The sequence below is a fragment of the Acanthisitta chloris genome, unplaced genomic scaffold, assembly GCF_000695815.1.
Source record: "Acanthisitta chloris isolate BGI_N310 unplaced genomic scaffold, ASM69581v1 scaffold1542, whole genome shotgun sequence".
Lineage (NCBI taxonomy): Eukaryota > Metazoa > Chordata > Aves > Passeriformes > Acanthisittidae > Acanthisitta > Acanthisitta chloris.
In genome coordinates this window covers 24959-42436 of record NW_008658616.1, presented here as the reverse complement: position 1 = coordinate 42436, position 17478 = coordinate 24959, and the positions used below count along the sequence as shown (strand labels likewise).

Sequence of the window (17478 nt, the reverse complement as noted above, 5' to 3'; positions counted from 1 at the left end):
CTTTTTCTTCTTCCTGATTCATATGAATTTTCACTTCGATCTGTGAGGTGCTTTTGGTAGCTGTGCTGAGTTTGACAAGGGTAGACTTAATTTTGTTCACTGTGGTTAGTACGAGGGTGTGTTTTGGATTTGTGCAGAACACAAGGCTGATAACAGAGCTTACACAGAGTCAAGGCCCTTTCTGCTTTTCATACTGCCACACTGGCAAGGACGTTGGGGATGCATGGGAGACTGGGAGGAGGCACAGCCAGGACAGGTGACCCAAACTGACCAAAGGGATATTCCACACCATATGACATCATGCTCAGTATATAAGGTGGGAGGAAGAAGGAGGAAGTGGGGGATGTTTGGAGTGATGGCATTTGTCTTCCCAAGAAACCATTACACGTGATGGGGCATGGATAAACACCTGCCTGCCTGTGGGAAGCAGTGAATTAATTCCTTGTTTTGCTTTGTCCGTGTGCATGACTTTTGCTTTCCCTATTAAACTGTATTTATATCAACTCAGGAGTTTTCCAGCTTTTACCATTCCAATTCTCTCTCCTGTCCTGCTGGTGGGGTTTTGCACAGTTCAGATGTTCAGATAACCAGCATAAGAGATGGGGAAAAGAAAGAAGGGGAAAAGAGAGAAGGGGAAAAGAAACAAGGGGAAAAGAAACAAGGGGAAAAGAAATGTGATCAGGTGAGGAGCTGTCTGCATTTCAGTCTGAGAGGGGACTGCCATCCTCTCTGGTCACTAGAATAAAAGCCACTTTGCCTTATGTTCAATGAAGTGACATCATGACAGCAGCCTAGAGGGATTTATACCTCTTCAGCTTTTCCACTAGTTCAGACATCTTCAAGCATGATGAGTCTGGGAAACACTGCTTCAAACCTAAATCCACTGAATCCAAAGTCAGCAAAGTACCTACAGAAAACTAGTTATAAAGCCAGCTTGAGCAGAGAAACATGCTGTGGTGGTATTATTTAAGGAGCAAGTATGAAACTGTTCACCTCTCTCCACATTTTCATGTGATCAAATAAGCTGCCTCTTGAACCAAATCATGCCTAAAAATAGCTTTGGCTGAAGGCTTGAATTAAAACACATTATAATACAAATGTAAGCCTCTTACAAGATAGAGTATATTGACAGCCCAAAAAAAAAGTCCAAAAGGTTAGAAGTCAAAAATAACATCTGCACAACCTAGAAGCACAAATTCTAAACGTGGAAGAAAATCTTCAGTCCATTTATTCCAGCTACTCCATCAACAAACTGTTATGTCCCAACTGACCACTCTTTTCATTTGGCTGTTTTGTGAGGTATGTGTTTTTTTAGGACTTAGGCCAACTACTTTATTCTCTGTTCCAACATCTTCATGCTGAGAAAAAAAGTAATCTGTAAGATTTACATGCAAAATAGAGATTTATTTCCCCATAATTAAACTCCTGGCATATAGGATGTAGAATGTACCTGTGACAAGGTGCTGGAACAAATTAATGAGATGGAGAGATAAAGCTTAAAGTATTCAGTAGGGATTCCTGTGTAATATTTGGAATGCCCCTGGCAACACACACTACACAATCCTCATCAATTCAAGAAGTAGGTGGAAGGGAAAAGAGAAATAAAGCAAAAAAGAAAAGAAAGGGAAAAGGGAAAGAAGAAAGAAGAAGCAAAGTTAGTTTATTTCAAATTTTACAAGTCCTGTGCCCAAAGTGACTGAGATTACCTGTACTACACAAACACATAAGAAGAAGTAGACTAGAGACTAAAGTATCTTTCTCATAGCTACTTTGATAGAAACATAGAATAACATCACAGAATATGTTAAGGTGATCAGAAGTTATATAAGGAAAAGAAAAGGTTTCACATGCATTCAAAAGAATTCTCTGTGTATAATGCTCCACGACAGAGACCTGGTGACTAGTACAGAGAACCTTCTTGTGTCTATAGCCCTTCAGTATCATGTTTTACTATGCTGTTATTTCAAATGTTGACTATATTTTGCCTTTCACTCCTAACCTGCTTGGCAGAACATCACTTATGTTGTAATAATGACATCTGCAAAGGGACAGAACCCTCTTTTTGAAACTGTGACACAATAAAGGAAAAGTTGGCTAATATTTTTAGGGAATAATCTCAATTAGGAAACAACACACCATCTAAGTATTACAATCCGGTAATGAAGAAGTCAATATATCAGACATGAATGGTGCCTTGAATAACTGTGCTTTTAGTTTATAGGGCACTTGAAAACAAGACAGAGGGAATACTGCAGGAAAGGAAACCAAGCTGGTGGAGTAATGAGAGAGAAAAAGAAAATAATTCTAGACCTGCAATAAAATACACACAATCCTAACTTCATTTTCTGAGATGGATTGTTGAGATCTACCTTGAATTTGTATGCAAATAAGATTTCCTAATAACTAAGGATAGATTTTCTAATAACCGAGGCTGGAAGGGGCTTGAGTAGGATTTCAAGAAACAATCAGCTGCAACTTTTCCTCGTTATCTTGAGATATCAACTATACTTATATCCAATTGAAATAATGGGGCTTATGTGCACAAATATCCCCATCAGATTTACCTGTACAGACATAAATAGAAGACAAGGTTATGAACTGCAATGTTTCATAATGCAAAATAATGCAACATTCATTTAAATACAAGTTTTAAGTTCAAAGTTTGATTCTGTGAGTCTAACATACTGAATTTTGTACCGCATAGGACCGAACCATAATATATGTGAGCAATTCAGACTAAGATATCACACAAAGTAAAGACATGGTTATTATGTGAGATTAATTTTCCCTTTTGGCCATTCATTTTTATTTATTTTACATCTACCAGCTAAAATGAGAAGAGGAAATTAAAATAATATACTGAGATATATATATATAGTGTGCTTGTGGTTCCCTACCTTCTTCCTTAACTAAGATGAAATTTATTACTTCTTTCTGTATTTTCCAATTGGGACTACATGGCTTGCCTTTTAAGATTTGTCTACTATCAGCTTTGAAATACAGTAAGAATTAGTACATAAAAATAATTTTGGTTCCTTGGGACTAATTACATCTAGAAATATTTTTTGCACATCTTGCAAAACCAATCCAAAGTTATAAAGATAACCTTCAAATTAACTGTGTGCTTTATGCATGTGCATGGGCTAGTATGAAACTTGTCAAAACCTTTTGTAATACTCAGCCATTTCAAACCATGAAGGTGCTGGAAAGGAGGTAGATGTGAGGCCCATAATTTGCCCACAGAAAGCAAACACTTCGATATATAGTATTCACTCACACTAAAGTTAAACTTCTATTTGCCCACCCACTGGCAAACAGTGAAGTTAGGCCAAAACTGTTAAATAATAATATTCCAGGCCATGAAACTTTGACATATGGCAGTAGTCACCTTTGTTCTTTCCCAGAGAGGCAGCAAAACTGAAATTCCTCTCACAGGAGGACAGCTATGCAAAATATATGAAACTTTTCACCTCTCCCTCTGCAGTGATTAACAAATTGAAATGGAGATGAAGTTATACATGGTAGATTAGATTCTGTCCCTTTAAAGAGGATATTTTGCCATCAGCACTTTTTAATCACTTGGAGAGATTAACAGCAAGCCTGGAATACATGTGGAAACCCTATCTATCTGAAACATACCATAATGCATGTAGCAGTTTCCTTTGGTAGGATCCAGCTGAATAGCCTTCATGAAGTACTTTTCTGCCTCACTCTTGCGTCCCTTAAAATAAAAAGGGGGAGAAAAATTATTTTAACAGCACGCCACCATGGAGCAATAATGTACAGTTAAAATTTCCAAATTTCAGGAACTAGAGGAAAGCAACTACTATTATCACTAGACTTAACCTAAGTAAATATGAATGTTTAAGTGGTACAGTAAGTTTTGTGGTCAGTGGCTTTATGTTGCAGATCTCTGGACTGAGGAAGAAATGTGTCCAACATCAATGTCCAAGAAGTAAGGAAGTCTTAGAAAAGTATTACAAAAAATACTGCAACTGGGTTTGGGTGAGCATCAAGCTCCACACTACTTTTCTGGACAAGCATTACACTTATCCAAGTTAAAATCAGAACGGAAGGTAGGACGGAGCTTTAGTCATGCTCTTGAAATAAATTTTAAAAAGATGGGGAAGGGGGGGACAAGGAAAATGCATGTTTTAGTTCTGTGAAATCATAGAATCATAGAATACCTCAAGTTGGAAGGGACTCATAAAGATCATTGAGTTCAACTCCCTGCTCCTCATGGGACTACCTAAAACTAAACCATATGACTAAGAGTGTCATCCAGATACTCCTCGAGCTCTGACAGGCTGGGTGCTGTAACCACTTCCCTGAAGAGCCTGGTCCAGTGACCAGTCACCTTCTCAGTGAAGAACCTTTTCCTAATATTAGTCCCTGATGCAGTCTAATTTCATTTCCTCATATCGTAAATAACACTATATACAGAGAGAAAGGTAAAGTCTCCACAAACAAAGGTACATAAATATTTTGTGTTTTAAAGTGGAAATCAAAAAAATAATTTTTTTCTGATTTTAACACGGGAAGTAAGATTTAACCATAAAATATAACTGAAATACAAAAGGTAATTTTTAAAAACAATGGTCAATAGTATGACAAAATGGTCAGGAAAAAAACCAAAACAAACCCAAGCAGAAAAAAAAACCAACAATGGAAATGACAGTAAAAAGAACAGACATTTTCTAAGACACAGATTTCCTTATCACTGAAATCACCAAGCCACTTGCATTATAGTATACAAGTAACAGTGCAGATCCATTAATGGTCATTACTCTATTCTTGAAGAAGACAATGATATTGGATTAGCCTAGTCTGATACTCAAACACAAATCACCATCAAGTATTCAGTAACATAGCAGTGACCTGTTTATCCCTATACCGATGAAATTAGTTGCTGTGGTTTGTGTTATAAAATAGAAGAGTTCAGAATAAGGAATAAGTTAAGCTTAATCACTGTGGAAGAAAGACACTGTGGTCTGCACCTCTCAAGTTGCTTTAAGTGCTATTTCACAGATGTAAACACATAGACTTTCTCAAGTTTTGTGGTCTGGAAACAGACAGGGTATGCATCCTGCACTATCCCACAAATTAACATAGGAATAATAACAAGGTCTGTTCATGATTGCAGCTGCTCCAGATTCTCAGTATTTCCCTCAAGGACCTTAGAGACAATAAGAGAGAAGGAAGCTGTGCAGCATACCAAGAACCATATCAGGACCAGGTTCCATCAAAATCAACCTAGAGGTCATATTTCAAGAAAGCATCCTGGCAGAGATACAAGCAGGCTTGACATCTATAATATTTCAGTTTCACAAAATGAATGTTCATTGGAGCTAAGAGTTTAGCCTTATTATTTAGCAAACTTTCTTTGGTAAACCCATATTCCTTAAATCGAAATATACATTGCACAAAGTTCCTGTTAACCAAATGGTACAACTACATGATAGAGTACACTAGTACTTAAGCTAGTACTTAAGTATCTTAAGCTTCAGCAGCTCATCCCTGTTTTAAAAATCCACAAAACCCAACAAACCCACAAACAAAAACCCCCAAAACAAAAACACTGTATGACACATGGCCCAGACTGATTTTTCCTCTTCTACTAGTGCAGTAAAGACACACCTGTAGATGTTGGTGTTTTTTCATTATTTTTTTAATAGCATATAACTATAGTTTAGAACCAAAAGTGAAAATGCAATGTCCATTTGGGTCACTGTGAAATAATCATTCAAATTAAATTAACTGGGGGGGAGGTAAAAATCAAACACCAAGTTTTGCATATTGAACTCCAAGGTTGGCAATTTTGGTCTGTCAAAAGTTGCCATGGCATATCTAAGTTCAGCGCTGAGGTTTCAAAGTGACAGGCACAAAGCATATGTATCACTAATACAGACAGAATTAGCATCTACAGATTTTGCATAATTGCTTTTTTTTAACAGACTAACATAATTAGTTTTAGCTGGCTGCACTCTGTGTCTATTTCTAGAATATAAAAGGACAGTTCATTGAATACAGTCACAAAATTGTAGCTTCTGCCTACAGAACTGTAAGGCCACAAACATTTGTCAAATATGATTAATTTTTATTTACTGGACTCACCAAAAATACATGACTGCTCTACACTTTTTGGCACTTTCCAAATGGCATATTGCACTCAAGTTCAGGCTAGTCAGGAGATCCAGAGTGCATAATGATGACAGGTGCCAGCATACATAGAATCAAAGGAACTGTGCTATTAACAGGCTTGAACGGTCACTAACATATTAAGGGGAGAATAATCTTAAATTATATCACATAAAATTATCTGATTCAAAATGACCAGCAGAGCTCTATCTGTTCATGTCAGTCATCATTTTCATACATCCACATTTGTCAAAAATTAATAATAAAAAAAGAATAAAGGTGTTTTCTTGCAGACTGGCATTGTGAGGGACCTTGCAACACGCCAGGTAAAATGTCCTCTTTGGTGCATTCTACTGCTAAAATGCCAGTACCTCAGCATAGATTTAATACACATTATTTTTTGCATCAATTGATGTAAAATCCAATCACTTGACAGAATCAGGTTATGTCACAACTAAAATTTAGTATTTATCAACTTTTTGCAGCTATCCAATGTATACCTTAACTACCACAACAGAACATATAGCTTGATGGCAAATGGTGTCATTGTTCCTTTCCCACTTTATGACTTAAGTAAAATATGGCGTAAGGGAATAAAATTCTAACTTTTTTTTAAAAAATCAAACAGTTGTTTAAACAGCTGAAAAATACCCATTTGGGGCAGGAAGGTATTTGGTGTGCATGTTCAGTGTTATGTGTATTGACCCAAACAAATGCAGGCATTGAGAGCCCCTGGAAACCTCCCAGTTTCTAACAGCAGGGTGTGCAGTCATATAGGCACAACCACATGCTTTGGCAATTTTACAACTGCATGATAGCAGACTTATTTGAAGGATAAAAAAGTTATTCATAAATTTTAATGAAAAGACTTGATGGTGCTAAGGATTAATAATGGGATACAAAATAACTTTCACCTCTTGGTTACCAAAGTTCACATCCAGTCCAGGTCGGTAGCTAATGAATAGGTGATATCTGACAGCTACTGGTCTGCCCAGGAGAAATGAGTGGGTGGTCCTAGCCCAAGCCCTAATGGAGAGCCTCTGTAGAGATGCACTGGCATATTTATGACTTTTCAGTGCAGAGAGTAACAAGACAGATTCATAAGACAATGAATGTCAAACTCACTGGTGAGTAAAAAAACTTGATGAAGACACTTTAATAATTGATTTGGAGGATTGAGCTGATATTTGCCTTACTGGATCTGGACCTAAAGTATATGATGAAGACAAACTTTCAGCAGTTTTCCATTAATAAAGGAAACTTCAGTCTCACTCTCCCCTGCCCCATGTCCAAATAAAGATGAGTTGCCCCTGATTACCACCTTCCAGCAACACCAGTGAATTTAAAAGGAAAAAAGTTAAAAATAAGTGAAAGTGTGTGACACAGGGCTCTTATAACCCAGCACACAAGTTCTGAAAGCACACAAGCTTTCAGAAATACCTCACTCTTGACAAGTCACGCAGACTTCAAGTCAGAATGGCTGGTTGCTTGAAGTTTTGGAAGCCAAACAGTGAACTGGAGCTTCATCTTTAACATCACTTCTTTGTAGCTCACTGCAAGAGGGTTTTTGTTTTGTTAGTTGCTTCTTCCCTAGAGACCAGAACAATGTATTTGCCCTCACTAATGTGGCCAGACATACTTATTAACTGTGCTATCCTACAAATTACTGTGATGCTCACCATGACAAATGAGAGAGAGACCAGTTGATACATAACTAGTAGACTGTTTATCCTTACAATATTAAAAAAACTGAGGACAAAACTACCTTTTTGATATCCACCCTTTTTTCTTTTTCTTCACTTTGTTGGTAAATTGTGCCAAATTCATGTTGAGGCAGCTGTTGCACTTCAGGCTGCTGGAGGCCCAGGGACCCTGAGATGGTAGTAAAACTGGAAAAGACTAATACAGCTGAGCAGCTCTGAATAACCCTCTTGTGGAAACTATGATGCCACAGTGGCAACCAGTAAGGTGGTTCAACAATTTAGGTGGTCTCTGCAATTTGAACCAACTTTATATGTCGTAAATATTCACCATTCTTCAAAGCATACAAGGGTTTCACCAGTAGGGGAGAGACTTCATTCTTCAATATAGTTTTTCCAGCTTTAACTGGTAACAATGTGATTGCATGAAGAACTTGCATGTGTCACAAATGCTGTTGACTGTCATTCCCCACATCTGCTCAATTTTTTATTCTTTTAACAAAGCATTCACATTTTTAATAAAATGAATTGAATCAGGAAGAGATTTCCTAATGGAAGGTTGATTAAACTGTGGACACTGAACACAGAAAGATTATTTTACATGTTTTCTTCTCCCTCTCTAGGACATTTTAAAGTCACAGACAGACTACACAAGGATAGTAAAAAAGTCTGAATTGAACCTGTCACTTCCTTTCCCTGTTTCTTTAAGTTACTGCAGACCTGCATATTTGTTTCATAACCCATTCCTTTTGCCTTACAAAAGTTGTGATGGAACTTTCATAACCCATTCCTTTTGCCTTACATAAGTTGTGATGGATAGGCAAAACACAATTTAAATGGTGGAAAACTGAGTAAATTAGTACTAAATTCTTCAAAAGCTTTTACTTCACTGGATCTAAGGAAACAGGAACTAGAGAGTCACATCTTACAATGAGGTCATTGACATGGGCAAGCTCCCCACCCATCTCTAAATACTAATAGTTAAGAAGCAACTCTAATATTTAGTATTTAGTAGTCAAAGGGATCCTTCTTTTCCCTTCATGTTGCTGTCATTTCTACAACTCTTCCTTCTTCATTCTGAATCACAATGTAAACATCTTGCACCATAAATTGTATGTGAAATGCTAGTGCAACTGAAACATACAGGACTTGCATTATTAACATCAAAGGTCCAAAATTAATGTCACTTTCTCTACTTTCCATGCATTAATGAGACAAATCTTGCCTCTTCATCTCACCTTACAAAATAAAAACAACCAAACATGGCAGAGGAGCAATAACTTCTAAAGGTTAACATCTGTCCCAGAAAAACACACATACTAGGAAAGATTTGTAATAAGAAATGAATGAGGAGCCATATATATTTCTCTAGAAAAACAAATAATTGTTGGGGGAGGAGTTTAAAGTCATGCAGAGCCATTCTTTGTCCAACTAATATCAGTAGGCTTGTAAAAGATGCTATCTACTCAAAGTTGTCCTCTCATATCCTTAGATGATCACAGTGAGAAACAACACTGTTGCTAGTACCAATCCTCAAGTTTTATCTCTCTAGTAAGTTCAAGAACACAATAATATTATTTCTCTTTGGTGTAATATATTAGACTCAGTGTATGGGAGCATGAATTGGATTACTCTGGAGAAAATTAGGTTATAAATCTATATCTACCAATCCACAATAATTCACCATATACTAATCTTCACCTTATAACAAATGTGAGGCAACTTTTTCATTATTGTCCAGTGTGACATCCACATAACCTTGTCACTGAGGTAATGATTGACATTCTCCTTCCCAGTCACTTCACTGGACCAGGGTCCTCACATGCATATAAGTCTATGAACACTGATGTGGAATTCAGTACATTGCTTCTAGGAATAAGTCTTGGTGGGATCAATAAAATGCAACCTCTTGTTTTAGTTTAATCCTCTATTTGCAACTTAAGGGGTTCAAGTTCACCTTAATATATCACATGTGGATTTTTGTTGACTAAAAATCCATCTACTAGCTTCACTGAGATTCTGCTGAAGTTGATGTCATTTTTCTATGAGCCACGGTTAATAATAACATAAACTGGGTTCTTGAGTCTACATCTACAGGGATAATAAAAGGCATGATAACCAGAGAGTTGAGATTTAAGCAGTGTCCATTGACTTTGGTGGGAATCCACTGGAGCTTAAACATTTTTGAGTGTGACACCACTGTTTATACATAGATTTAGAAATTTAAAACACAGTCCACAACTTTACTGGCTTGGGGCATGATTGAGAGACTATTAAGGTGACAGTTTCTTCAAGAAAAGCATTAAGTGTCAAATGAACCAATAATATATTAGAGCCATTTGACATCCAGTTTCTTATTTTATGTCTTCTATCACAAAAAGCATTCTTGTCCTATTAAAGCATTCAGAACAATATAGGAGAGAAATTTAGACACAGATTCTCCACCAACACCACCACCTTGGAGTGCTTTTTTATTGTTCCATTTGTTTGTGGTTTGTTGTTTGGGTTTGTTATTTTACTGATATATCTGCATTTCAGTCTTCCCTTCGGTGTAACGTAAATTCTAAAAGGAATTTACCTCATTACATCACTGTTAGAACCAAGAAATGTTGTAAGTAAACTTACTTAAGTAAGTTTAAGTAAACTTAAGTAATTCTTAAGTAAACTTTTATAGAACAGAATTCATTCTACACCTTGTGATTTATTTACTGTCTTGACCCGTATTGAAAAGTTCACCTCGGTCATTAAGCTTCAGATTATTTTGTGTCATGAATATGTAATGAAATCTTAAGTTAATTTCCATGTTAGTCCCTTCCTTTTCCAATCAGCCTTAACCACATTTTATGTCTTCTGATAGTGTATTAATATCTACTCATATTTCACTGGCCAGTCAGTAGAATCTGAATTCACTATCTTCATATACTGTTTTCACTGAGTCCTATGAATTTCTTCTAAGCTAAATTCGTCTTATATAATGCATTTTTCTATGACTACTGACAAAATTACTACACACAGAGAAATTATAGGTGACCAGCAGCTATATTCAACCATGTAAAAACACAAAGAGATCTCTCATTTGGTGGGTTGGAACTAGATGATCTTTAAGGTCGCTTCCAGCCCAAACTATCCTGTAATTTTTTCGTGAAATCAGGTCATCCTGTGTCAGCGATGTTCTCTCTAACAAGCTTGAAATTTATGTTGAGTAAAGAGGGAAGTTTAGGGCTCCCCCTGGCTTCTCTGCAGGAAGTTAGAAACGAGATACAGAAGATGAGATCCCTAAAGGAGGTTAATGAGGGGTTATGTGCCTAAATACCTGTTCCAGAGTCATTTACTAAGCAGACGAATATGTTATATTTAAATGAAAAGATTCTGTTTTATAATTAATTCTGTTATAACTGGCATGCAGCCAAGCATATGTCCTTAGGGAACAGAAAAGTATATCTATGGATGCAATACTTATGGCATGCAGCCAACCTCAGAAGAAATACAAGCTCAGTAGATGTCAACTATTTAAATTTCTGTAAGTACGGAAATCCTGACATTCAGCCTAGAGGTGTTAATGCTCCAGATACACCAGATAAGCAAACCTTAAAAAAACAGGACTCATAGTTCTCAAGTCAATAAACATGATTATCCACATTGAAGAGGAAACCCATACCTCCCACTCCCTACAAGTGAAATGCCTGTAAGCAAATTCAGAACTAAATCCAAACTTTGCGCTTAGATCAGTTTGAACCCTCAGGAGAATATAAGTGGCAAGAAAAATTATACTGTCTATGTCAGACTCCAGAGACAAACTGAATACAAGACAGAAAAGCAGTAGTGCCTATTGCTTGGCTTAAGTTGATTTCTTAGGGAGAGCATTCTCAAGGATTCAATGTCATCTCTACATTGTTATGATACGCGTTTAACTGAAATATCCAATTTACATTTAAAAATTCTTCCTAGAAGCAGTACTAACAGCCAAGGGATTTAGTCTCCCAAAATGAAATATCTGACAGCTTTGCTGATCTAATTGAATTGACCTGTTCAAAAAACGCATTTTCATAAATTTAATATTTTTGTATGTGTAGGTATTTGTCCTTCCACAAAATACTACTAAAGATAATTTTGCTTGTTCTAAAGGAATTGATTACTAAGAGCGAAAACATTCTAAGAAACCATATCTGAATTTAACATATAACATTTTAACTGCTATGTCTTAAAAACAGTCATGATTCTTTTGACATCATGACTGTTCTCCCTCATTCATACTTTATTCCAACTTGTGTAAATCTAGAGAGACAGAAAAAGAGTAGCAATCAACCAGTGACGTTAAAAAATGACAATATGACAGATTTTTTCCAACAGAAATGCAAATATCCTTTCTCTGCCGAAACACTAGAAGCAAGTAATTACAGAAATAGCAAATGTTAAATTAGTCTATCGCACTGTATTCCCCCTTTCCCCTGCTGTCCCATTTTTTCCTATTCTCTCTACCTTACATTTATTTCTAGGTTGTCATTTATTTATATTTATTTTGAGATGACATTCAAGGACTACACTAATTACTGAGTACAGTAGCGTATTTGATACCAGCACTCTGAGTAATTTCACAACAAACCAAAAATGGCAGGATACCTCTCTGGCCTTCTGTTTGTCAAGAACATAAGCAACAAACAACTGCAGACAAAAATATGGTCACCCACAGAGGATCAAATATTTTGAAATTTAAGAAAAGCTTTAAGCTCCACTGTTGATATTTAAATGTCACATCCTGTTACTATTATTTTAATCCAAAACACTGCCTATCTCTGTCATGTCTATGACTGCTTTTTCCCTATCCCCCCTTGAAAACAAGATTTAAAAATAAAATATTTCAGATTTTAGATAATATTCTAGGATGACTGTTACTGAATTTAATAGTTTGGAGCTGTAGCACAAAAATTTTACAAGGCAAAGTAAATTTTTCTTACAGCACTTTGGGTGATTTTCCAAGCCAGTAAAAAATAGGAGATTAACAGCACTGTGTGGTGCCATATAAAATGCAAGAAAACACTGTGCAATTTTTTCCAGAGAAATATAGCAAAGCCTGTAATTCCTAGGTGCAACGCGCTAAATGTTACAATATGAGGCTGTCCCTAAGTACTTTAGCAATTACAGGCACTACTGCAAGCTATGTGTGGTGGTTTGTGGGCTCAAGTTCACTCGAAACAGATAAAACAAAACTTCAAAACAGATTCATTTATAATTGAAATAAAGCTTCTCAGACTAGTGTGCTACTATAACAACCATCCACTGACCGACGGCAGAGAAGGCAGACATTAGGAGGGAGGGTTTCTTACTCTTCTCTTTAACACTGCTAAAGTGAGTGGAGGAAAATAAATTAGAAGCCTTGCTTGTAAATGACTTTTTTTAGCATGATAGCTAACACTTTCTCGTCTAGAAGGTCTGGTCATATAATGGAAAATGAATTACAGCACATACTCAAGGCATCACCTGGCACTGTCATTTTTGACAGACTCATTTTTATCTTAGAGCTGGAAGCCTTGCAATTTTAAAGCCTTTTAAAAAATTATGCTTTTCTTTGTGATACAGAAATAAATTACCTAAGCAAGGGATGAGACTCAGAGGCTGTGGTACTGAGCTACTGTGCTACCAGGAGATCAGCTACGTCAACTAACATGTCACATTGACAAATAAATTTTGCAAGCAATTTAAGCAGCTTAGCAAATTAAAGATATGAAAAGTACATAATGCTAAAGCACTGCAGCTCTAAACAGCTATATGTTCCTTCAAAAAAGGTAAGAAAAGCACAAACTTAAGCCCCAGATATCTGGCTATTTTCCAATTATTCTACTAGCTGAGCTACTAAGTGTGATTTTCAACCACTAAACTATGCTGTCCTAATATATTTTCAAGAAAATTGTAGCTTAGTGAGCTGTAATTTTTAGATACCAGCATAGAACATGATCCAATATAGGAGTTATGAAATTGTTGTGACTTATGATACTAGGTAACAAGACTGTAACTTCATTATCTATTCCTCTGGAGCTCTTAAGTTGGTCTGGCTTTTCCTGCATATACAGCAGCATGCCCAAGTCCATCTGGCATTTCTTTTCAAACATAAATGATTCTATGTTTCTGTGTCATGCTGCTTTTACTAACATTAATACCGGCAACAGACTTATGGAGGCAGAAAAGTTAGGGTTAAAATTAAGCCATTTCATTGGTATTAAAGTCAGGAAGTAAACCAGAGCTGAATTTGTGAACTTTACAGGTCTGACTTACTGCTAGGGGGGTTTATATCAGAATTATCTTTGGCTGAAATTTAGGAACTCACCTGAAACTTTCCTTCTGTCCTCCCTCACCCCTCAATTTCACTGCAGAAAAAATATTTCTATATATGTTAGCACCTACATCCACCATTCACTTCATTAACCATCTCACAATTCTCTTCTGTATAACCTACTTGCAATTCTATTTCAGAGGAAAGTAATCAGTGAGTGCATGATTCATCAGTATCCAAACAATTGTAACTGTAACTGGAAATTGTAGCAAAAAAACGCCTTTCCAGGACCAGAAACTGACAGGCAGTGGAGATACAACACTTAACATCTTGAATTCCACTACAAGCCAAAAAATTCCTGTCAAGGTAGCTGTTAATCAAACTCTGTATTTGACATTACATGATAACACTGAATAATTTTAATGCTTTCTATGTTGTTACCTCTTATTCATACAGAAAATTTCTGTTCTAATTCCTCCCCCTTTTTGAAATTCAGATACTTTTATCAGTAATGGATCTGATGAAATTAGCTATGAGCTATTTTTTCTAATGGATGTCTACCATGTATAAAAGGACATTTTTTGCTTGAAGACTGGACAGTACATAATCAAGGTCATAGAAAAAGCTATGTGAAAAGTTGAAGATATCCAGATTGAGGCATAAGGACTGAAGAGCCATACAGAGGTGTATCACTAGGGCACAGAACACACACATGAAGCTGCTAGGGTGAACAATGAAAGCAAATGTAGATTAGATAAAAATGAAAGAGGATATTGGTCAGAAAAAATGGAGATGAGAAAGGGAAAACAAGTGAAAGACAATTTTAAAACAGAATTATTTGCATGAATAAAATAGAAATCCATTCTCATCTTCAAAACTTGCGAAAACCAAGGAGGGACTGGCACTTTGCGATAGCTACCATATGGAGCAAGTTTAGCTGAAGTTACAAGCACATCTACACTCACAAAACAAAGCAAATTTTTTACACAAATAAAAAAGTACAACTCTTCTGACTTTTTAAGCATTAGCTCTTAGTAGCTGAGTAGTTCTTTTCACATGCTCAAAGAAATACTCCTAAAGAAGGACATTGAGGCACTGGACTGAGTGCAGAAGGGCAACAAGGCTCATAAAAGGCCTAGAAAACATGTTTTATGAGGAAAGGCTGAGGGAATTGGGTTTGTTCAGCCTTGAGAATAGGTGGCTCAGGGATGATCTCATCGCTTTCTACAACTACCTGAAAAGAGGTTAGAGAGAGGTGAGGGATGGTGTCTCCTGCCATGCCTGCAGTGACAGGACTAGAGGGAATGCCCATAGGTGAGACGGCAGAGATTCAGATTACATGTTAGGACAAGTTTTTTCCATTGCTAGGGTGCTCAGGCACTGGAATAGATTGCCCAGGGTGGCAGTGGAGTCACCATCCCTGGAAGTGTTTAATAAGCATCTGGATCTGATGCTGGAGGATACGGTTTAGGGGTTATAACAGAGGGGCAGGCTTAATGGTTGGACTCAATGATCTTAGATGTCTCCTCCAACCTTGATGATTCTATGATTCTAAGTGTAAATTCAAAGCATGGGATGTAATTTTCGAGGTATAGGTGACATCCCTAGCTCTGCCATAGGCTGCTACGACAACCCTGAGTCAAAAATACTAAATGTCTTATTGTATTAATATCATTACTTGTGATCCAAAGTACTTACAATAAAGGCTTTATCAACCAGAGAACTCCTTACTGTGCATTATAAAGTTCCAGTGCTATTATAACTGTTTTCTTCCAGCACAGAGTTGGCAATATTTCAAGAATAGATGCTATGTCTCACACAAAAATGATGTTGTCAAAAACCTTAATTAAAAGGAATGACTGACATAGTGTGACAAATAGAGCAATAAGCAATTTTCAGGCCTTCCTCTCCCTTTACCTAACCTACTCAAAGGGCCTAGGACCAATTCCCAGGAGCTGCTGGTAAACTCACCGTCAGAGCCAGCAGTTTTCCATAGGTGAGATGGGCTGGGATGTGGTCGCTCTTGGATCGCAGTGACTCCACATACCAGTGCTCTGCTTCTGGCAGCCGGCTCATTCTCATGTAGGCTTCTCCTACAGGGTGAAGCAAATGTTAGTAAGAATACCCAAAATTTCTCAAGGCTTCCATAATTTATTATCTCATTTATAATTTTCTTATAATTAAATTATAATTAAATGTGCAGAGATCTTGAAAAAGGTGAAGTGACTTGAACGTTTGCAATCACACATACACATACAAACACACACACATATACACACCAAAAAAAAAAAAAAGTCTTGAGAGACACTTGAGTGGGGAGATTGAGTTAAGGCCTTATTAGGGCTGAAAGTGCATGGATTAGATGAAAGTTCTGTTGGAACAGAACTGCCAAAGAGACCTACAGCTTCTAATTTCAGTCAGAAGTCTCAAAGCAACAGAAATTTGATCTATTGTAAAAAAGTTACTTTTGATCAGTCTACATTGCAAGGCATGGAATGGCAGGAAGAACATGGAAAGTGTTTGCATTTAATTATAATACATCAAGAGCCAAGATTTTGTTTTATAAACTAGGGAAGTTTAAGAAAACAGTCCTGAACCTTTACTGGAGAGAGGGGCAAGACATTAAAAAACCTAATCTCTGAATGTAGTTAAATCAGGTCATCTTCCACAATTTGTTTAACTTAGAACATAGTATCCATTACTTAAAAATTGCTAGTCTTAAGAAGTCCCACATGAAATGACCAAAACTGGACATTTTTTAGGTGAAATCCTTTACTCTGAGAGGCTGAGGCAGGCAATGTTGAAAAATAACACATGAGTGGGATGTCAGAAAGCCATGTCCTGTTACAGAGATAATTGTAGTCTTGAAGTTTCTGGAAAAGAGTTTAGCATACACAGAAATACATTCTCCTTCTTCAGGAAGCAAGCAACCGAATTTCACAAAGGCTGGAAATAAGCAATCAAACACATATGCCAAGGTGAAGAACAGCAGCTTTCAGATTAATACTCTGCATTTACACATCTCTTTCACAAGAGCTCTGGATATAAATGTGCCCTTGCATAAACCAATGACAGACTGAAAATGCCTACTGGAGATTCAGGATTTCATCATTACACCAGCTGATCCATTCCAAATAAATGGGCAAGTATCTTCCTCAAATTATGAAGTCAGTTGATCAAGCACTACTACTGAAGGATCAAGAGAGGACTATAGCTGACTCAAGATCAGCTAAGGCTGTCTCCAGGTGAGTCACTGCTCCCAGTTCTGCATTACATGCAAATTGATAGTTGTGAGGGCATCAGGGAGGGAGAGAAACCAATGTTATTTATTCAAGCTTGAAGCCAACTACCACACGCCCAAACCTCAGAGAA

The 17478-nt window shown here is 36.9% G+C and overlaps 1 protein-coding gene across 1 annotated transcript in view; it reads right to left on the bottom strand.

Moving 5' to 3' along the window:
• LOC103812144 (transmembrane and TPR repeat-containing protein 2) overlaps window positions 1-17478 on the bottom strand; it is a gene marked incomplete at its 5' end in the record, with an annotated part of 66545 nt that overhangs the window by 35595 nt on the left and 13472 nt on the right. The window contains 2 exons of the mRNA XM_009085154.1: window positions 3640-3721; window positions 16078-16199. Of these exons, the coding sequence (XP_009083402.1) occupies window positions 3640-3721; window positions 16078-16199 (204 nt within the window). The remainder of the gene's footprint in view (window positions 1-3639; window positions 3722-16077; window positions 16200-17478) is intronic.